Consider the following 20,753-nt stretch of genomic DNA (forward strand, 5'->3'; position numbering starts at 1 on the left):
GGGATAGGGGCGTAGGAGAGCAAAGCATCCCTCGCCTCCAGCTTTTTGGGGTTGTTTCCAGCAGAAAAATTCCGACCTTGGAAAGAACACGCACGAGCTTTGCAGATTTGCTTTAATTTGCTTTGGTTTTCCCTGCTGCGCTCGGTCTTGGGGGAGAAAAAGGTGTTGGTGTCCCATGGCATCGATTCCACGTTCCGCGGGACACAAATCCTCTTGGCCGTTAGTATTTCCACATTTTTTGCCTGAAAGGCATCCAGCAAAAGGAAAGAGACGGGCAAAATGGTGGTTTGGGGTTTTGCCGCTTGGTCAGGAGGGAGCCAACACGCGTATCTGTGGGGATGCAGATGCTGCGTGGCCACCGCTCACGCGGGGGGCCCCGTGTCCCCCGCGCCGGCACCCACGCCCTGGGGCAGACACGTGTGTGCAGCCCAGCAACCCCCACGGGCAAACACCCGTCACACGCGTGTCCGGGCCCCCACGCGCGATCCGCGTGTGCAGGGCTGCGCGCAGCCCCCCGAGCACCGGAACGCCACGCGTGCGGCCCCCCCGCCCGTGCCACGGGGCAGGACACGCAGCGCGGCCCGGGACCGGCCCCCGGGCGCGGGCGGGGGGCGGGAGCGGCGGCGGGGGGAGGAGGAGGAGGGGGAGGAGGAGGAGACTCGGCCGCAGCGCCCCGGCCCGCGCGGGCCGCCCGCACCACCGCCGCCACCGCGCCGGCACCGCCGGGTGAGGGACCGGGCCGGGCCGGGCCGGGCCGGGCTGGGCCGGGCGGGCGGGCGGTGGCACCGGCGGCACCGGGAAACTTGCGAGAAACTTTGGCGGGGGAAGGGCCGCGCCGGGCCGGGCCGGGCCGGGCCGCGGAGGGGCGGGCGGGGCCGTGGCGAACCGGGCGGGGCCGGGCCGAGCGGTGCTGGGCGGTGCCGGCCGCCCCGGGAGGAATTCCGCCGGAGCGGAGGAATGCGGGGCTCCCGCCGCCCGGGCCGCGGCGGGTGAGCGACAGCGCCCGCCGCCAACGGGGACGCGCGGGGGGCCGGCGGGGCCGCCCCCGCCCGGAGCCCGCGGGGAGGGGGCGCGATCCGCGCGGGCCGGTGATCCACGCGTGCTTCCTGCGGGTGTTCCAGGGGTGTCCGTGAGCCACGCGTGCTTCCCGCATGTCCCGTCTGCTCCACACGTGCTCCCTGAGGAGTGGTGTCTGTGATCCGTGCGTGCTCCCCGTGGGTGTTCCAGGAGTGCCCTGGGTCCACGCGTGCTCCCTGTGGGCGCTGCATGGTTGTCGGTGCTCCGCATGTGCTCCCGTGGGGTTTGCGTGGGTGCCTGTGCACCATCTGTGCTCCCGTGGGCGCTGCTTGTGCCGGGTCCTGCCAGTGCCTGGGATTCCTCCAGGAGCAGCCCAGAGAGTACAGGCCTGTGCTTGCTGCTGAGTTTTAGCACAACTTCACCATTTCAGCAAATATCACCAGAAAAATTAGGTTTTTTCCCCCATGCAAATTTCCGAACTGCCGTCGGCCTCTGCTCCCGCTGCTCCAGCACTGGCTCTCCCAGCCCAGCCGGATTTGGTAGCAGGTCTGAGCTGCACCGTCCCAAAAACCCGCCGGGGCTGTGGGCAGCCGCGGCTGGACCCTGTACTTATCCCATTAGGACACACAGCAGCCTCCCATTGAGGTTTCCTGAGGCGGTCTGCCTGCCTGGCCGCACTGGGATGTGAGATCCAGGACAGAATGTGAGGTCTGTGCCGGGATGTGAGGTCCATGCCCGGGGTGGAGACGCTCAGCACCGGCCCTTTGTTGTGGCATCACCGGAGAGCACATCCAGCTGCCTGGACACTGTCCTGCCAGCACGCCACACCAGTCCGGCAGCTCCAGCTCTCCTTCCAGAGCTGTTCCTACTTTGCTGGCGCCGGATCCAGGCTGTAATCCTCGCTGGAGCTGCTGGGGTGCAGCTGAGTACCCCAACCCCAGCACCGGGGATACTCTTGGAGGCTCTCAGATTATGTCATCAGATGACCTCATGCAGATGACATCATGCGAATAACATGTAGATGTCTTCCCTTCATTGTGGTGCGCTGGCAGAGGTGCCTGAGGAGCCAAGCTGGGACAAAGTGCCGGTGGCTGAGTAGTGGGCTGTGGTCCTCATTGGGGACCTCACTGATGTCTTCATTGGGGATCTGGTTGGAGCCATCACTTGGCTGCTTACTGGGGACCTGCCTGGGGAAATTGCCAGAGTCTTCCCTGAGGACCTGGCTAGGGTCCCATTCCAGGGATCTTGTCACTCAGTGCGCTGCTCCCCAAAGCCAGGGACCGTGCCCCTGCCGCCCCTTCCCTCCAGCCACCTACCGCAGTCCCCACCTGACCCCTCCTGTCTCCTGCAGGTCCCTGGGTGCAGGATGGTGATGGCCGTGCCCTAGGGGAGCCCTGCCATGAGCCAAAGCGGAGCCTCTCGCCTGGCCGGCTCCCCGCCGCTGCCGGGGGGCTCGCTCCTGGCCCTGCTGGCCCCCGAGCCCTCCCCGTCCCCTCCCAGCGGGACACCCTCGCCCGGGCCCCCGCCGGCGTTGCTGGAAGGGGACTGGGAAGGGCGGGAGGAGCTGCGGCTGCGGGAGCTGGAGGAGGCGCGGGCGCGGGCGGCCCAGATGGAGAAGACGATGCGCTGGTGGTCGGACTGCACGGCCAACTGGCGTGAGAAATGGAGCAAGGTGCGAGCCGAGCGCAACCGGGCGCGCGAGGAGGTGCGGCAGCTGCGGCACCGGCTGGAGGCCCTCACCAAGGAGCTCGCCAGCCTGCGCCGCGACCGTGACCGCGACCGGCCGGACGAGCGCCCGCCACGGCCACCGCCACAACCCAGCAGCGACAGCTCACCCGCTGATGGAGCAGAGGGGGACGCTGGCCCCGAGCAAGAGCCTGTGCGGGATGTGGGGGCTGAGGTGCCCCAAAAAGCCAAGGTGAGGGTGCGGGGCTGCCCCGGGTGAGCAGGGCTGGCAGGAGAACAGGGGAGTTCCTCATCCTTGTCAGCTACCCGTGTGTACTCCCAAATCACCACTGCCTGCCCTGTAAAGATGGGCAGTGTGGGGGGACCGCTCTTGGGGCAAGATTGGGAGGGTCAGATCCCACTCAGAGCAGTACAGGGTGGTCAGATCCCTCTTGGATTAGTATGGGGGGTGTCAGACCCCTCCAAGCAGGATTTTTGGCTCAGACCCCTTTCTGAGCAGCATAGGATGGGCAGACCCCTCTTGGAGCAGTACAGAGCAGTCAGACCCCTCTTGGAACAGCATTGGGGGCATCAGACTCCTCAGAGCAGTGTCATGAGGAGGTCCAGAGCCCTCATAGCCCCATGCAGCGAGATCACCTTGGCACTGGCACCAGTCCCTTTCCTGGGGCTTTCCCTTTGGAGGCACTAGGCAAAAATTACTGTGCCAGTACAGGGGATGGTGGCATTGGCAGTGCTGGTGGCATCTCCCAGCCATGGCTCAAATGTTAGGGTGTCCATATGGGCTTCTGGCAGAGGTTTGTGCTGAAGGAAGGAGGCGAAGGAAGAAGGGGACCCCAGAGCCACCTCAGGGATGCTCCCAGCTGCTCCAGCCATCCCTCCTCTGCTGTGGTTGGCTCTGTCACAGCACAGAAGTCACTGCTTGGGGTGCCATGCCGTGACAGTTCAGTCCACCTGACAGCACAGCTGCCAAGTGACAAATCTGAAACTAATGTGAGCATCCCCTGCAGGCTCCACACTTGGTCCTCAGGGACACCCCGTCCCCCAGAAACCCCTGTGGCTCATTTACTGTGTGCTCAGAGCACTTGGTAGAAGGTCACCCGCGTGGCAGTCCTGGGTGAGATCAGTGTCATAAATTGGTTTTAAATGTTTTGATACCAAATTTCCAGCACAGCAGGGAGCTGGCAGCAGAGTGTGGTCATGTATGGTAGCTCCCCGCCATGAATGGGGCAAGTTCCTCTCCATCAGCCTGAGGGGATCCCTGGGGAATGGAGAGAGAGAAGCTCTTGGTTATGGGGTGAGGGCTAGGTGCTGTAGGGGCTGGGAAGCCAGGGATGCCCCCTCACCCTGTCCCCTGTGCTGGGCCACCCACGGCACCACAGGAGCTGGAGCTGATGGAAAACATCTTGACGAGCAAGCAGGACGAGAGCTGGGAGCAGCGGGGCCCCCGGGCCTCCTTCAGCCGCCAGGAACGAAGCCGCCTGCTCTGGGAGGACGTCAGCGTCGTGGAGGAGGATGCCACCAAAGTCACTGCCCTGAAGCTGAGGCTGGATGAATCCCAAAAAGTGCTGCTCAAGGAGCGGGAGTAAGTGCTTGGGGCATCATCCTTGCAGGGTGCCAGCTGATACCAGCCCGGTCCCCACTGGGATGGGATGTCCCATGGGGTCCTGCAGGCTGTAACCAGCATTGCCTCTCCCCAGGGACAAGCTGGCGCTCAGCAAAAGCATCGAGAAGCTGGAGGGCGAGCTCAGCCAGTGGAAGATCAAGTACGAGGAGCTCAACAAGAACAAGCAGGAGGTGATGAAGCAGGTGAGCGAGGTGCCTGGGAGCAGAGGTGCCCCAGGGGATGGCCTGTCCCTCAGAGGGTGGCACATCCTGATGGACATGGTGGCCCTCAGCCACTTCCCCAGCTCCAGGTTGCTTGTTAAGGGTCTTCATTAGTGCTATGGATCCAACACCTGCAGAGGTTGGGTGGCTGAGTGTGGGCAGGGCTCAGGTGGAAGGTGGGTGCTCACAGCCCCCTTTGGGTGCCATGTCCCCCCACAGCTCAACATCCTGAAGGAGATTCATCAGGACGAGCTGGGACGCATCTCCGAGGACCTGGAGGATGAGCTGGGGGCTCGCTCCAGCATGGACAAGAAACTGGCTGAACTGCGTGCAGAGGTGAGGCCCAACCCCAGTGTGGGGGCAGAGGGAGCAGCGAGGGGGTCCTGCTGCCCCCCAGCCACCCCGTGCCCCTGTCCCAGATGGAGCGGCTGCAGGCAGAGAACGCGGCTGAGTGGGGCCGGCGGGAGCGGCTGGAGACGGAGAAGCTCAACCTGGAGCGGGAGAACAAGAAGCTGCGGGCGCAGATTGAGGACCTGGAGGAGGTGCTGGCTCGCAAGCGGCGCCAGACGGCCAGTGCTCTGGACACTGACCTCAAAACCATCCAGGCTGAGCTCTTCGAGAAGAACAAGGTGCCATAGGGGTGGTGCTGTCCCCCTCCACTGCATCCCTGGCTGACTCTGTTGTGGGGCTCAGCAGCTCCAAGGACTCCCTCAAGCCCAAATTTTGCCACCACCCTTGAAGGGATGGTGGTGACCCCGTCCTTGCTCCATCAGCTCCTGGGTCATGGGGTGGGGCAATGGGAGAGGTCCCTGGGGAGGGAGAAGGGGACACCCAGTAGTGGGGGTGGCTGTCCCACGCTCAGCCTGTGCCCCATACCCCCCCCACAGGAGCTGGCCGACCTGAAGCACATCCACACCAAGCTGAAGAAGCAGTACCAGGAGAAGATGGCCGAGCTGGCCCATGCCAACCGCCGCGTGGAGCAGCACGAGGGAGAGGTGAAGAAGCTGCGCCTGAGGGTGGAGGAGCTGAAGAAGGAGCTGGCCCAAGCCGAGGATGAGGTGGGAAAGCTCATGCTGGTGGAGAGGGTCAGGGAGAGCTGTTCTGCTCCCTACACAGCTGCCAACAGCACCATCCCATCCCATCTCATCCCATCCCATCCCATCCCATCCCATCCCATCCCATCCCATCCCATCCCATCCCATCCCACAGCTGGATGAGGCCCACAACCAGACGCGGAAGCTGCAGCGGTCACTGGACGAGCAGACAGAGCAGAGCGAGAGCTTCCAGGTGCAGCTGGAGCATCTGCAGTCCCGGTGAGCAGGGGCTGGGTGAGCCACATAGGGACCAGCAAGGATGGGATGATGTTCTCCTTGCCACCATCCCTCAACCAGCATCTGCCTGGTTGAAATCTTGGCTAAGCATGGCCAAAGTGCCTCCCACACCCTCAGAAGGGTCATCCTCTGAGCAGTCTTCACCCCACTGTGAGCTGGGTGGCATTCACCTCCCAGTTAAACCAGCATAAGGCTGCCCAGAGACCAGCACAGCCCACTTTTATGCTGCTTAGGGTTGCACCCACCAGTACTCAGGGCCAGGGCAGGCTCCTAGCATCCCACATCAGTTTGGGGAGGTGGGAGCTGAGTTTTCTTGCCCTCAAAACTTTCCCCAGCCCTGCTTTGCCTCTCCAGCAGTAAAGAGCTGAAATGGCTGTGGGATCGATGCTGCGGCTCCAGGAGGCACTGGGGGGGGGGGGTTTATAATCATCCTTTATTTTATTGGGACATCTGCATTAAATCATGGAAGCATAATGGAGGATTCATCACCCCCCCCAGAATCCCTGTGCACTCAACCCTAAATAATTCATGCTTTCCAGTAAAGTGTAGTGGACTGGTCGGATCTCACTGGATCCTGGGCCTTTGGATTTCAAATTTGATTCATAAATTTTCCTTGATGAATTTTCACGCAAGAGCAAGTGGGGAGCTACAACCACCATAGGCTCTTGGGGACTCCTGGGGTTTTTAGGGGTTCCTCATTTTAGGGCGATGACACCTCCCTGCTCTGCACTCCTGTCTGGGTCTGTGCTGCCCAGCACAGTGATGTCCAGCCCTGGAGGGGTTTAGCCTGTGCCCCACTTGTGCTGAGCACCATCCACAGCCCCCTGGCCCCACGCCAGCGTGTTGGCCCCAGGCTGGGGGGGCTCATCCTGCACCCAGAGCTTAGTGAGCGCTGCAGGAAGGAGTCTCCCCAGGGTGCAGTCATGCTGTAGGGGTGCAGGGGGATGGGCTCGGCTCCAGGGCCCCCCCAGGGCCGTGCTGCTGCCCCCACCCCAGCAGCTGTCTCTCGCAGGCTGCGGCGGCAGCAGAGCACCCCACTTTTTGGCAAGATGCGCAGCACCCGCTTCGGCCCTGACGACGCTGGGGACGGCACCAGTGACCCCGACGAGGACGAGGACCTGCAGATACAGGTGCCCTAGAGCCCAGGGCCAGTGCCACCACCGCAGGACGTCCCACATCCGTCCTCTGCATTCAAGTGCATGTCGCCACAGGGCCCAGCTGTGCAGTGATCCTTGTATAGATGGGGAAACTGAGGCATGGAGCAGTGGAGAGAAATTTTCCCAGGGGTGCTCCAAACTCACTGCCTCTTGGACAGTGTTGGATGCTCCTTCAGCCACTGGCATCTCCCGGAACACTGATGTGGCCACCAAAGCCAGCATCGCTGAGGAGCCCAGGAGGAGGAGGCACAGGCAGAGAGAGGCACCAAGCCTGGCAGCCAAAAACTGCCCACTTCTTTTTATATATATTATATATATGTATGTATTTGTATATGATTTTTTATTATAAATACAGAGCCCAGATGGGCCCAGGCTCTGGTGGTGGTGTGAGCTGTTGGTCTGTCCCCACACAGGAGTGAGGGTGGGGAGGGGACACTTGGGGGAGAATCAGCATTTCTTCACCAGCCGTGCACGGGTCTGAATGTCACCCACTAGCATCCCTGTCCCCATGCCTAGTGTGGGGCTAAAGCCTGCCCCTGGGCCTGTGCAGTGAAAGGTGTTCCCCCAGAGCTGCTCACCCTGGGGAGGTGCTGACCCAGGGCTGCAGAGGTGCTCACCTGTGGGTGCTGATCATCCCAGCACAGCCCCTTCAGCCCAGCCCCCCAGCACAGGGCCTTGGGGGCTTTGGAGGCGCTCAGACACAACCTTATTAAAAATTAATATTTCGGTGAGCTAATCCCCTCGCTCTGCCTTTTAATTGATTGGATAAAAGCGCAGCTCTTTGCTGCTCATGGGTTTTTTTAATGCCCTTTTATTTCCAGCGATTATTCATATTTTTATGGCCCAACAAGTGAGGCCGCGGGGGTGGGGGTGCCTGGGGGCAGTTTTAGTGAGAGGCCTGGAAACCACTTGGGGGGGGCATAGAGGGGGGAATGGAGACATCTGAGCTGAGGGACAGACAAGAGGCTGCTGCCGCCGCCCGTCAGTCGCTGCGGGGTGTTCACTCTGAAGCCTAGTGATGGAAACCTCTTTCCAGGGCGGCCGGTTGTGCCTCGGGTTGGGCAGCCCGGGGGTGGAGGGGGGTACCGGGGCGGGGGCGGGCCCTGGAGAGGCGGGGCCGGGCGGGGCGGGGCCGGGCGGGGCCGAGCGGCTCCGGGGCTCGCAGGACGCGGAGGCTCCGGCGGGTCCGCTCGCACCGGGAGGCCGGGTAAGGCGGGGGGACCGGCGGGGGAACGGGGGCGGGCGGAGAGGGTGACACAGGACGGGGCTTGACCGAGGTTTGGGTTGACAAGTGTCGGGGGCAAGCGGCCGGGGGGTGACAGCGCCGGGAGGGACGTGCCGGTGGGAGCCCTGCGGGTGATCGGTGATGAGGGGTTGGGGGCCGCCAGGTGTGGGAGTGCCGAGGTGACAGGTCGGGGGTTGGGGGCGGGAGGCATCTCCCAGCATCTCTGAGTTCCCTTGGGGTGTTCACGTGCGTGGGGTGGGGTGATGGGGATGGGGAGATGGGGTGGACATTCCCCTCAGAGGCGAGCGCTGCCCCCGGCCTCTGTCAGGATAGCGGGAGGTCCGCAAGGTGCTGTCCCAGTCCTCTGGGTGCTGGGCTTTGGGGAATAGGGCGTCACTGGCATGGAGGAGCATCCCCGGGGATGGCCCTATTCTGTTTCCTGGGTTACTGCCTTCTACCTGGGACTTCTCCAGCTGGGAGAGGAACCTGGTCCCCACCTGGTCCCACCGGTTGGGGCTGGGGGAACCAGCAGGGACCAGGCTGAGCGAGGCCGAGCTCATGGTAGGAGGACTGGAGAGAGGCTGGGTTACACCAGGGGGTGCAAGGTTGGAAGCCGGGGTCGCTCTGGCAGCTGGTGCTGGCCGAAACACCCCACACCAGAGCTGGCCTGGCCAACAGGAGGTCGTTACCGCTGGACCGTACTGGTGCCCGGCCACCGGGGCCATGTTGCTGCCCAAGCGAGCAGCCTGGGAGGAAGGAGGTGATGGAGGTGCGAGAGGTGATGGAGACCTGCGGGCGAGGTCTGGTGTGGGTGTCCCCTCGGACACATGTTGGAGATGGTGGCACGGGACCGACCACTTGTCTGTGCCATCCTGGCTCCACTGTGCTGGCAGGGGTTAACACCGGACTGTTCCACTCGGATGGTTCAGGCAGCGAAAGGAGGAGGAAGAGGAGGAGGAGGAGGAGGGGAAGGAGGAGGAGGAGGAGGACAAGGAGGAGGGGGAGGAGGACGAGGAAGATGTCACCCGTCGGTCTGTCATTTCTCTTTTTCAGCCAGCATGGGGGACACTGCTAGCACCAAGCTGGGCCGGTGGTGAGACAGGAGGGGTACAGAGGAAGAGGATGGAGGGGGGGGGGCGAAAGTGAAGGCAGCCCCCCCCTCCCAAAATATCCCCTACCCTATTGAGCCATCGCCATGGCGACGAATTTTAACGACATCATCAAGCAGGGCTATGTGAGGATGAAGAGCAAGAAGCTGGGGGTGAGTGGGGATCTTGGGGAATGGGGGAGTGTGGGGGGGAACACCCATGGATTTGGGGTGCTGGTTTCCCTGTGAGGTGACGTGGCCAGGTCCCTCTTGTGGCATCCTGTGCCCCTGTTTTGGGGTTGAATAAGCAGCATTTTGGGGGCTGTGGTGGCAGAGGAGTGGGGGATGGCAGGGAGAGGCCACTTGTTGGTACCCAAATCACCCAGCAGCCCCAGGGGTCCAGCTCCTGCACCGGCCGGATCCTGCACCGAGTAACACCCGTTCACCTGTCCCAGGTCACCGAGGGTTTGGGGGATATTCCTGAGCCCTCCCTTCCCCCCGTGCCTCAGTTTCCCTGCACACACAGTTTGGCATCGGGGATGCTCCTCACCGGCAAAGGTTGGAGCTGCTGGGTGCAAATTAGGGTGGTGTGAGACTGCAGCACCCATAGGTGGGGGGTCAGGGGGTTTGGTCGCCCATCTCCATGGCTTGGAGCCGGCAGCAACGAGCATGCTGGGTAATTTCATGCTAATTAGGGAGAACAAAGAGGGAGCGGGCTCGAGTGGGGGGGACATGCCCGGGGACGGTGGCCCCACCACCCTCAGAAGCAGGGGCTGTAGGAGAGGGGACGGGGAAATGCCAGAACAGCGGTCCCCTTGAGAGCTTTGTCTGTGTTCATTAATTAAGCTCTGTAATTAGCACTGGCGGGGGGTGGGGGCAGATGATGGCAGCCTCGGCATATCCCTATCGCCAGCATCGCCTCCTGTCCCCAGGCCAGCAGGGTCAGCAGAACCAGGCACGGGTCCTGGGGATGGGGGCAGGGGGACGTGGGGATGTGGTGGGGACAGGGACCCCCAGGGGCCCCAAGCAGCCGCCGCTGTCTGTCCGGCAGATCTACCGCCGGTGCTGGCTGGTCTTCCGCAAATCCTCCAGCAAAGGGCCCCAGCGCCTGGAGAAGTACCCGGATGAGAAGTCGGCGTGCCTGCGTGGGTGCCCCAAGGTGAGGGGCTGCGCTGGAGGGGTGCTGGGGTGCTGCCCGCTGCTCGCGGACCCGTGCCAGAGCTGGTCCTTCTTTGCCGAAACTTGCTGGGTGGCTGTCCCCATGCGCTCCGGAGGGGGATGCAGCTGGCTCTGGGTGCAGCAGGGAACAGGGGCTGGGTGCAGCGGGTGACAGGGTCTGGGAGCAGCAGCTGCGGTCTGGGTGCAGCCCTCGGTGACCCCTTAACTCCTCCGCAGGTCACCGAGATCAGCAATGTCAAGTGCATCACGCGGCTGCCCAAGGAGACCAAGAGACAGGCGGTGGCCATCGTTTTCACCGACGACTCCGCCCGCACCTTCACCTGCGACTCGGGTACGGGGCAGCGCCCAGGGAAGCCGGGCTGGGGGTGCTGGGTGGGGCACCCCGGCGTGGCCAGGGTCGCCCAGGGGCTGCCGTGGTGTCTTGCAGAGCTGGAGGCGGAGGAGTGGTACAAGACGCTGTCGGTGGAGTGCCTGGGCGCCCGCCTGAACGACATCAGCCTGGGGGAGCCCGACCTGCTGGCGCCCGGCGTGCAGTGCGAGCAGACGGGTGAGCGCGGCGGCGGGTGCTCGCCCGGGGCTCCGCCTCGCTGCACCCCCCGCAGATTACTTTATTTTCTATTTTTTTCCTGTCTCCAGACCGGTTCAACGTGTTCCTCCTCCCCTGCCCCAACCTGGACGTTTATGGCGAGTGCAAGCTGCAGATCACCCACGAAAACATCTACCTCTGGGACACGCACAACCCCCGGGTGAAGCTGGTCTCCTGGCCCCTCTGCTCCCTGCGCCGCTACGGCCGCGACGCCACCCGCTTCACCTTCGAGGCCGGACGGTGAGATGCCACCCTTGCTGGGACAGGCATCACCACTGTGTGCCTTCGTCCAGCTTGGTGCTCCAGGCAGTGGCATTGCTGGCACCATCACAGGCTGGCCTGAGGCTGGGGTGGTGGCCTTGGCCTGTACAGTGTGCCCGTGGCAGGGGGAGCTTGGAGCTGGTTCTGGTCCCAGCTCAACACCATGAAGGGGACATAGGAACAGCTCTAACAGTGTGGGAGCTGTACCAGCTGCCAGCTGGGGTGGGGTTTTTTTAATCATCCCTTGGCTTGAAGACCCTGGTGACATCCTGTGCCGCATCCCCGTAGGATGTGCGACGCAGGAGAAGGTCTCTACACCTTCCAGACGCAGGAGGGCGAGCAGATCTACCAGCGCGTGCACAGCGCTACATTGGCCATCGCTGAGCAGCACAAGAGGGTCCTGCTGGAGATGGAGAAGAATGTCAGGGTGAGCTCCAGCCCACACTAAGGGGGGGACACAGCTGGGGGAGACTCCAGGGGCCCTGTGTCACCCTCCTCCCCCCTCTCATCCACTGCAGCTGCTGAACAAGGGCACTGAGCACTTCTCCTACCCCTGCACCCCCACGACCATGCTGCCCCGCAGCGCCTACTGGCACCACATCACCGGCTCCCAGAACATGGCCGAGTCCTCCAGCTATGCCGGTGAGTGTCCCCACCCCACCCTGAGGAGCTGCTGCTCCCCCAGCCCCTGGAGCTTTCCCCACCAGGTGAACCTTCTGCTTTGTCCCCAGGAGAGGCGTATGCAGGTGCCCAGGCCAGCTCGGACACCGACCTCCTCAACAGGTTCATCTTGCTGAAGCCAAAGTCCTCCAAAAGCGACAAGCCTGAAGGCAGGGAGCCCACATCGTCCCCGTGAGCTGGTGTAGGGGGACTGTGGCAGCGGTCCCCTTTTTCTTCTCCAAGGGGTGGCAAGAATGAAGGCAGCCGCCCCTCAGAATCCCCAGGAGACCGAGCTGGGGCACCTCCGTGCCAAGACCTTGGGAAGCAGGCACTGGCTCACGCCCTGGTCTGGCGTTAGTGGAGGCGATGGCTGGCTCAGCCTCAACTGACTTCAAATATATATTGAATATCTGTATTGTAAGAGATATTTCCTTCTGACATGAATGCAAATGTGGTGGCTGCTGAAGAGCCCTTGGGCAGATGCCCAGAGGTTTTTGACTCTCGGGGATCCAGCTGGGAGGTGAAGAGAGTTGGGGGGGGTCAAGAAATTCGGAGTCTTCTGCATGGCAGGAAGGCTGGAGCATCATTCTGCCATGGCCATGGAGCAGCATTGGAGGATGCAGCTGTGCCAGGCTGATGGTGCAGGGTCCCACCCCCCTATGAAGAGTGGGGTGCTCCTGAGGACACCCTGCCACCCCTGAGCTGATTTTTGCACTTCAAGCTATTTAAACACTCGCTGTAGAATTGAGATGTCTCAGGAGAAACTGGTTTTCCTTCCAGGGGGGTTGGCTGGGGTGAGCAGCCGGGCAGAGCTGAGCTCCCCGGCTTCTCCCACCCAAACACTCCTCACTCCTCCCACAGCTGTGTCCCCCTGCTGTGCCCCCGGTTTATCTGCTGGTGGGCAACCATGGGACTGGTTTTGGCCAGTAGCATCTGTCTCTCAAGGGGCAGCTTTGTGGATATGAGAAGCCCCAGGGCAGAGAAACCCATGCCGATGAGGAGAGAGCCACATTCCTCTGTGCATTCCCATAGCCCTCACTCCCTCCTCACCCACTGGGGTTGGAACTGGGCTTCATGTGCTGAACTTAAAAGCAATTGATTTTTTCTAGTTCTCCTATTTATTGACCTCCTTTAGAAGGGCTATCTTTTTATTGCCGTGCAAACCTTGGTGTTTCTTTGGAGTCCTCTTCTGTCTGGGTTGGATGCTTGGTGGTTTTATTTCTGCCCTTTAAAGCTCCAGGTCCAAGTGTTGGGCACAGGGAGTGTCGTGATGTGGGAATCTGTGGTCTGTAAATACTGTGTTTCAGGGTGGTGTAGCTTGTGGCTGAGGCTGAGGGGACGTGGGAACAGAGAAAGGCTGCTCCTCGCAGCATGGCTGGGCACAGAGGGGCTCTGGGACCCCAGCACTGCCCAGCAGTGTGTCCCCCCTGGGGTGAGAGGTGGAACTTGCTCTTTTTCTGGCTACACACCTCATCTGGAAAAGATTTAACATTTGTTACCAAAAATGTTTGGGTTTTCTGTTTTTTAAGGAGTTGCTCAATGAATAAACAACCCTTATCCACATCCACCCTTCCTGTTTGTCTCTTCCATCCAAGTGCGCTCGGGAAGCGCAAGTGGGAGTAGTGCCTGCCAGAGAGAAAAATGCTGATGGGGGGAGATTTCCTGAGGTTCCTGGCAGCACGCTTGGCTCAGGGCTTTGTTCTGCCTCCAGCCATGGCCAGGACATTTCAAGTGAAGCCCTAAAACCACTGGGAGAGGAAGAAGGGTGGAGCGAGTTGCCACTCTCCATCCAACAACCCGGAGTGGAACAGCATGCCAGCAGCCCACTGTCACCCTTGCCTCCAGCTCGCCGGAGCTCCGGGGATGTGCCAGGGCGGTGGTGGCTCCAAGTCCCCACGTGAAGGTGTTTCAAAGCACACCATCTCCCAGCTCTCCCAGAGCTGTGCCAGGTAAGTTATCCATGCCATGACTGCCTGGCAGCACTGGCCTCAAGGTAAGACAGTCACGCCAGCCAGCGCAGTGATCCCTCCAGGGACAGGGACATGGGGACCCATGCTGCAGCCAGCTCTGCCATGGCAAGGAAATGGAAGCAGCAGCCTGGAGAGGAAGGCAATAGTGACATGGGCTGCTCTACCCAGCTCAGCATGACCCTGTCACTACTCCCTGAACTATCCCCACCCACAGCGGGATGAGCACAGGGGCACACAGGCCTTCCCCTCCCTCCCAGCCTCCATGATACAGGAGCTGCGGGTCTCTCCAGGAAAGTGTCACCAATAAGCTCATCCCAAGCCATGCTGGGCACTGATGGAGGGGAGGAGGAGGGGTGACAAAGGCCATTGCTGGAGCCTTTCAGCCACTGCCAGGGGCGTCAGGGCATGGGATCTGCACCAAGCTCTAGCCCAGCACACACTGGGGGCTGTGGGCACAAAATAAGGTATCAGCCAGAGGCCATTACTGACAGACCCCGTGCCACCCAGCTCCTCCGAGAAAGGTTATACAGCACAGGGGTGGAGCCTGTTCCAGAGGAGTCTGTAAGTACAGATTCGCCTGCCTGGCCCAGCTGAGCTCCCCTACAGTGCTGCCTTCTGCAGCAACTCACCCACCCCGGCCTCAAACATCTGCTTTAAACGCAGCACTGGATCAACGAACGACGGGCTGCCTGCAGGAGGGGTGCTGCTCTCCTCAGGAGATAATGTCACAAGCAGCAATCAGCATCAGTGAGCAATGCTCCCTCCAAAGCAGATCTCATTAAGTTAATGTCTATTGGAGAGAAGTAAATGATGTGACATCTCCTCCAGCAGCCTCGGATGAGCTTTCAGGGATGACAGAAAAATGTGGGGGTAAGGCTTTATTCAGCACAGTAAAGAATGGACATGTAAATAAAGTAGGGTTGTGTAACAAAGGTACACGCTTCCCGATCCCAAACACCACATGGCCAAAATCCAGCACCAGAACCAAAACTCTGGGATCACTTAGAAACAAAGCCTGTCCCAGCTAAGATGTTCACTGACTGATTCCCTTCCTGTTTTACCCTACACATCACAATGGCTTTCCCTGGGAAGGAAGGCCAGGGAAGAGGCGTCACCAACCAGGTGCTGGGCCAGGAAAGACAGGGGGAGATGGTGGGGAGGTAAAAGCCTCTCCCCAGATCTCAGCCAGGCATCACTCACAGCTCAGCACTCTCTAGCAAGGAGCCACCTCAGTTGATAGTGAGGACGTCACTCTGGATCTCGTGGCTCAGCTGTGTCTGGAGATCGCTCAGTTTCTTCTTGAGGCCGGACAGTGCAGACAGGACGATGGTCTCGGGGCGCAGAGAACCGCAGGACTCCACGTTGTAATAAAACCTGAGGTTACAATGCAAGGGGCTAAGTCACCATCGGCTCTGCAAGGAGGTGCACATTATTTCAGCCATCCATACCCACGGTAGGGAGATCTGCCTGGAATCCCAACCATCGTCATCATCATCATCATCATTCACCTCCCAGGCAGGGTACAGCCAGTGCTGCCCCTCTACAACCATCACACCAACACTCACAACTTCATGGGCTGTAAGAGCACTTCTGATACTGATTTCTGTCAGCACTGTGACCTGCGAGCCACCACAGAGCCCCAGGGCAGGGACTAGGGCTGGCTGAGGCACTTTTGCAGTGTAACACCAGCAATCAGAGCGTGAGACACACACAGGTGAATGAATACCTTAAGCCAGGGTATTTCCCCCACAGGCCTCACACTCCACTGAATGTGCACCACCCTACCTAGTAACACAAACTCAGGAGAACTGTCTAGTATCTCCCAGAGGGGAAAACCTGCCAGACCTGGGCATATCACCACTTAACACCAACTCCTGCCCTGCTTTTCAGGGAACGTCAGCTCCCTGGCCTGGCAATTTCAGCACAGCATAGACACTCCTCTATTAATCAGACCCCGTGAGATGCACCCAGCCAGTCACCCCATCTTCCAGCTGCAGCACTGCATTCAGCTCCCTACCTTTCTGGCTTCCCATTGGGGTCGTAGGGAGCCTGAGCATCCTCGTCATCGATCTCCGAGTACTCACTCTTGGGCCTGGAATCAGAGAGCAGGAGAGGTTAGCACAGAGCCCCTGCTCCAGCCTGGCCCCACAGAGCCCAGGCACTCAGTTTGGCCCCAGAGAGCAAGCTCTGGGGCTCACATCCAGCACACAACAGGGTGGTTATCAAACATCAAGTTACAGAAAAGAGCTCAGTCTCACATTGCTCTTTCTGGCTCCTCATTAATGCCACAGAGTAATCCAGCAGCGCTGCAAGAAGAGGATCAGCCCTGCTCTGCCCAAACTCAGCAAGCCCTGTACTGTGGCTCATAAACCACCTACACTGGTACAAACAATCTGGCAGCTGCTCACAGTGAAGGGGTGTCAATTCCTGAAGGGACTGTGTTTATGGAGCCTAGATGCTTTTATGGAGTAATGGACCTTGGGTTATCTTTTCTTTCTACTTCCCACTGGGCCAGGAAAGCAATGGAATACTCCAGCACTCAAGTCTGTGAAGCACAATTGGCTTGAACCCAGCAGGAAAAAAACCTCAGACATCAGCTGCATCAGTGAGTTCCATCCTGATGTCCTGTGCCTCCACTCCTCTACCAAAATCACTGCAATACCTGTGTGTCAGTTAGGCAACCACATCTTTCTACCTTTTGCATCCCTTGGTTTATAGAGCACCACACCAGAGAGACTGTGTGGAACCCCTTAATCCGTGTAAGAAAACCCAGAGCCTCGAGCTGTCTGAGAAGCCAGCACAGAAAATCCTGTACCTACCAAGGTGTCCCACTGGCCTTCCTCTGCCCTTCTGCAATGCCCAGAAACACTGATCCCAGCACCCTGTAATCAGCTGCCTGAAATAAAACTGTATTTCTCAAACAAACCCTCTGCCTTTACAAACCACTGAGAGATGAAGTGTTAATTAATGGAGTTGGGATTTCTTGTTACTTGCAGAACCACCCATGACCAAAACAGTGCAGAGGTTTCCACCACCTGACAGCTGTTTGGAGAGTCTAGCTGTATGCCAGTGTTCTGCCAACAGCCTCAAAAAGCAACTACCATGAAAAACTAAACCAAAAATCATACCTAGCCTTGCACAGCAGAAGCCTTTGGCTCTGTATTGTCTTCACAGGGAGTCAGATGAACTTGGAAAGGGAGACATATCATCAAGAACTGGCAGCTCCAATATCAATCCTGTTTTGGGATTTTTCCAACTTTTACATATATTTTGTCTAGAACTTCTCAAAAACTGTTTCCTGGTGTCCTGTTGTATGCCACACCAGGCTCCTGAGCCTGCAACCCATCAATGCTTACAGCAGCACATCCACCACCCTGCCCAGTCCCTGCTCTCACCCTGCCTTGCCTGAAGCACCTGGTTCCTCGCTATGCTCCTGGCTCCAGCATGCTCAGTGACAGGATGTCTGCTAGGTGATCACTGGGATACAGAGCCAGGAGCAGCTCAGGTACCCATTCATGAAAAGTGATGCTGGATGAAGTCCTTGCCCGTCCAAAGCAGGGCAGCAGCTTTCCAAACGTAAACTCACGTCACTTTTGGATGAGAAGCAGCGTGCAACTTGTGCAGAATGGTATTTCAGAGGAGAGGAAAGGGCCAGAGAGGGAAACCCTGCCAAAGCTCAGGCTCCAGGAGTGAGGAGCTGTATGGGTTAAATCAGAGCCATACTGGGCTTCCTTAAGCCAGGCTGAAAAATCAGCCTTGCAACCCAACCTTCCACTCTTTGCTCTCATAGCAGCTTCTTTCTTCTCATATGGATCTGTTCCTTCCTCAGACCTTACCCTGACCTAAAAAACACTTGCACCGGGAAGAAAAAAATCAGCAACAAGTGGTGAAAAAGGGCATAAAAGCAAGGCAAACCAGCAGTGATGGTACGTGAGGGAGGACAAGAGACGACCACAAACCAGTCCACCTTGTGTGCAGCTGCAAACAAGTGACTGGCCTTGCTATCCAACCCCAGGAGCAGAGTCTGTGCAAGGGGATGTGGCAGGCACGGTCCCCATCACTTACTGACCCAAATTATCCCCGGGGCTGAAGAGTAAGTTGTTGGCTGCTGGAAAATCTTTCCCAGTCCCTGCAGACAGACACCAGGACATACCACTCCTCTGGTTTGGGGTACACCGTGTGCCTCAGCGCGTTGTCGGGGTCGTACTCGAAGGCCACGCCGGCTGTGGGGTTCCACTTGGCGTGTTCCTTGCCAAAGCCCTTCTTGGCATAGGCTCGCAGCCGCAGCTCCTGCCCCTTGCGCAGCTTCACGATCAGGATGTCTGGAAAAGCACATGCTGGTTTGAGAAGGCTGCAGAGGAGAAATGAGTGTGCAGGATCACACTGCAGCAAAGGCAGATTTTTGGTGTCCAGGAAGATGTCACCAGCATCCAGGGTTTGCTTGGATTTTTAGAGGGGCTCAGCTGTGTCCCCAGAGCAGCTAAGTAAAAAGGAGCTGCACAGGCCCCCATGGAACAGCCAACATCACACCATTTCACTTCTTTGCTGTCTCTAAGCTCTCACAAGGAGAGATAGAAGCACCCTGTGACACAGGACTTTAGTTCTGGGACAATCTATAAGTGGCATTAAGACAAAATGCTACCCCACTGATGCAGTGACACCAGCAGCTCAGAAGTATCAGATTTATGGCTGCCTTATGGTTGCACAGCTAGTAAAGGAAGAATGGGTTCAAAGAACCTGAGAGAAAAGTTAATTTCCTCCTCCAGCTCTTATTCCCAGTGACCCACCACTCACCATCCTGCTCCACGTAGTCATTGGGGTCGTTGTCTCTGCTCCGCGATGTCACCTGCAGCAGCAGAACAAAAGCAAGCAAATTATGACAGGATCAGCTTGGATGAGTGCTCCAGCCCTGCACAGCACATCTGCTCGGTTCCCAAAGTCACTCCCTCAGCTGCTGTAGATGACACACAGCACTCAGAGCACCTCAGCCAAAGGCAAGTAACAGACAGCAGGCTCCAGATGGGCTTTACCCCAGGCAGACACCGTCACCAGCAGGAGCAGCCCCAGGTTGTGGTGACATCTGGATCCACCTCATCAGTGTATTAGAACATTCTCTGTAAGTCCCTTTGCATCTGTCCCACTTTGGCACCCCCAACCCTCCCCAAGACAACTGCACAGGAGCTGTTTGGCAGCACTGCCCTGGCCCAGGCTCCTCACACTTTGCCATGCTGAGAGCCAAGAACCAGCAAGCCAGAGGCCTGTCAAGGGGCAGCCAAGGATTTTGGGATGAGGGTTGCAGGATGAGGCCATACTGCTCTGCACCCCATCAGACAGCAAGTGAAGGACAACGCAGCAGAGACGAGGAGGACACTGGCACACACGCTGCTTCTGCAGCTATTCCTGCTTGCTCTCCCACTGCAGTTTAAGTGGAGCTTTAGGTGATGTGAAACACACTCAGAGGCCTTGCTGTGTCTACATTCCACGTGTTTGCTACCCTGCCTCAGCAGGGACGCAGAGCAGGACATGCAGCGGGATGGCACCAACCGGAATGACGCGGGGGTTGTTGGAGATGAGGTCGCGGGACGTGACGTGCCGAGTCTGGTCCTCGTTGCAGCGGACGTCCAGCGTGAACTCCACGGAGCACTCCGGGCAGAACTCGTCACACGTGCAGTCCTGGGACACACACGGGTTCTTCATGCAAGAAACTGCCAGAGCTTTCCATCAGCTCAAACACCCACCGCCCTCAAAAATGATTCCCCAGGGCATTTCGCCTGACTCACTCTGGAATATTGCATCTTATCCACAATGTCATCGCTGGTGAGTGGGATGAGACCTGTGGGAAGCAAGGAAATCAGAGGAATGTCTGAGTGAGATCACAAGAGCCCCTAACTCTCCTGCCAAGACAGTGGAGGAACAGCACCTGACAAAGGTGCTTCAGCATCTCTGGACTGATTTTGCCCACAACTCGCCTTCATCTTCCTCCCCACCCCAGCACTCACCCAGTCTGTGTGCAATGAATTCATCGTGGAGCACGGAGGAGTTGGCATCTATCTGGACCCAGTCAATGGCTGCAGAGAAGAGAAAGTCACAAGCTGAGAAATACTCATGTGGGGAAAAGCCAGCCTGTGAGGTCACAGAAAACATTACAGAGACCGCAAAGACACACCGAGGCAGCATCTGCAGGGCACAGTACTGCCCGAGCACGGGTAAGGAGAGCCAAAAGCAGCGGGGAAGTGTGGGAGAACACGGAGGGGAAGTGATGGGAGCCACAGGGAGGGCAGTCCAAGGGACTGCGACCACGGGCAAGCAAAAGGCCTCACCTATGATGGGGACTTCTGCGATGAACACTCTTCGAATGGAATTTGCCACCCTGACGGAGGGAAACACCCGTGTTTAGGCATGAGGGAGCGTGGGGCTGCGGGCCCGCACAGACGCCGGCCAGAGCTTCTGCGGGGCTTTGCCTCAAGAGACCCTCCCGGCCGCACCGGAGGCGCCCTCGGGGAGGCCGGACCCGTGGGGCCGCGCCCGGGGCCTCCCCCGGCCGCTTCACCCCCGGGCCCGCCCGCCCCGGCCCGGCCCCGCGGCGGTGCTCACGCCAGGTCCGTGTTCTCGATGATGAACTTGACGTTCTCGTCCGTCAGCTCGGTGATGCGCACGGTGGGCTGGTTGGCGTACGGCATGGCTGCCCCGCCCGGATCCCGGGCCCGATCCCGATCCCGCCGCCCGGAGCGCCCGCCCGGTCCGTCCCCACCCCGCTCCCCCCGGCCCCG

At 59.5% G+C, this 20,753-nt stretch overlaps 3 protein-coding genes across 6 annotated transcripts; 2 read left to right on the top strand and 1 right to left on the bottom strand.

The window, feature by feature from the left end:
- Window positions 1-656: 656 nt before the first annotated feature.
- CCDC102A (coiled-coil domain containing 102A) lies at window positions 657-7,735 on the top strand. The gene is made up of 9 exons (XM_069027128.1): window positions 657-726; window positions 2,369-2,935; window positions 4,083-4,285; window positions 4,401-4,509; window positions 4,747-4,863; window positions 4,947-5,156; window positions 5,415-5,585; window positions 5,737-5,840; window positions 6,871-7,735. Exons 2-9 carry the CDS (start codon window positions 2,417-2,419, stop codon window positions 6,995-6,997), a joined length of 1,560 nt encoding a protein of 519 aa, XP_068883229.1. The 5' UTR covers window positions 657-726; window positions 2,369-2,416; the 3' UTR covers window positions 6,998-7,735.
- A 422-nt stretch (window positions 7,736-8,157) lies between these two features.
- DOK4 (docking protein 4) lies at window positions 8,158-12,438 on the top strand. Of its 4 annotated transcripts, XM_069026582.1 has the most exons (9): window positions 8,158-8,222; window positions 9,294-9,501; window positions 10,379-10,486; window positions 10,723-10,837; window positions 10,934-11,053; window positions 11,143-11,332; window positions 11,642-11,780; window positions 11,872-11,995; window positions 12,085-12,438. In XM_069026582.1, exons 2-9 carry the CDS (start codon window positions 9,436-9,438, stop codon window positions 12,207-12,209), a joined length of 987 nt encoding a protein of 328 aa, XP_068882683.1. In that variant the 5' UTR covers window positions 8,158-8,222; window positions 9,294-9,435; the 3' UTR covers window positions 12,210-12,438. The 4 variants fall into 4 exon arrangements, with proteins under 4 accessions (XP_068882683.1, XP_068882681.1, XP_068882684.1 ...); XM_069026580.1 differs by having other exon boundaries at window positions 10,723-11,053; XM_069026583.1 differs by lacking the exon at window positions 10,379-10,486 and having other exon boundaries at window positions 10,723-11,053.
- Window positions 12,439-14,846: 2,408 nt separating this feature from the next.
- On the bottom strand, window positions 14,847-20,717 carry POLR2C (RNA polymerase II subunit C). The gene is made up of 9 exons (XM_069027145.1): window positions 20,578-20,717; window positions 20,304-20,353; window positions 19,983-20,051; window positions 19,764-19,816; window positions 19,528-19,656; window positions 18,778-18,829; window positions 18,137-18,305; window positions 16,001-16,075; window positions 14,847-15,357 (listed from the first exon to the last, which is right to left on the bottom strand). The coding sequence occupies exons 1-9, from the start codon at window positions 20,661-20,663 to the stop codon at window positions 15,213-15,215; spliced, it is 828 nt and encodes a 275-aa protein (XP_068883246.1). The 5' UTR covers window positions 20,664-20,717; the 3' UTR covers window positions 14,847-15,212.
- Window positions 20,718-20,753: the final 36 nt, after the last annotated feature.

Source organism: Aphelocoma coerulescens, chromosome 11 (genome assembly GCF_041296385.1).
Source record: "Aphelocoma coerulescens isolate FSJ_1873_10779 chromosome 11, UR_Acoe_1.0, whole genome shotgun sequence".
Taxonomy (NCBI): Eukaryota; Metazoa; Chordata; class Aves; order Passeriformes; family Corvidae; genus Aphelocoma; species Aphelocoma coerulescens.

Bases quoted from the DNA above. Each gene is read 5' to 3' on its own strand.
- CCDC102A (XM_069027128.1), top strand. From the start codon at position 2,417: ATGAGCCAAAGCGGAGCCTCTCGCCTGGCCGGCTCCCCGCCGCTGCCG. The intron at 5,586-5,736 runs GTGGGAAAGCTC...CCCATCCCACAG, and splicing joins TGGCCCAAGCCGAGGATGAG to CTGGATGAGGCCCACAACCA. The intron at 5,841-6,870 runs GTGAGCAGGGGC...TGTCTCTCGCAG, and splicing joins CTGGAGCATCTGCAGTCCCG to GCTGCGGCGGCAGCAGAGCA.
- DOK4 (XM_069026580.1), top strand. From the start codon at position 9,436: ATGGCGACGAATTTTAACGACATCATCAAGCAGGGCTATGTGAGGATG. The intron at 10,487-10,722 runs GTGAGGGGCTGC...ACTCCTCCGCAG, and splicing joins GCCTGCGTGGGTGCCCCAAG to GTCACCGAGATCAGCAATGT. The intron at 11,054-11,142 runs GTGAGCGCGGCG...TCCTGTCTCCAG, and splicing joins CGTGCAGTGCGAGCAGACGG to ACCGGTTCAACGTGTTCCTC.
- POLR2C (XM_069027145.1), bottom strand. From the start codon at position 20,663: ATGCCGTACGCCAACCAGCCCACCGTGCGCATCACCGAGCTGACGGAC. The intron at 19,817-19,982 runs GTGAGTGCTGGG...TGCTTCCCACAG, and splicing joins ATTCATTGCACACAGACTGG to GTCTCATCCCACTCACCAGC. The intron at 16,076-18,136 runs GTATGTCCTGGT...CTCTGATTCCAG, and splicing joins TACCCCAAACCAGAGGAGTG to GCCCAAGAGTGAGTACTCGG.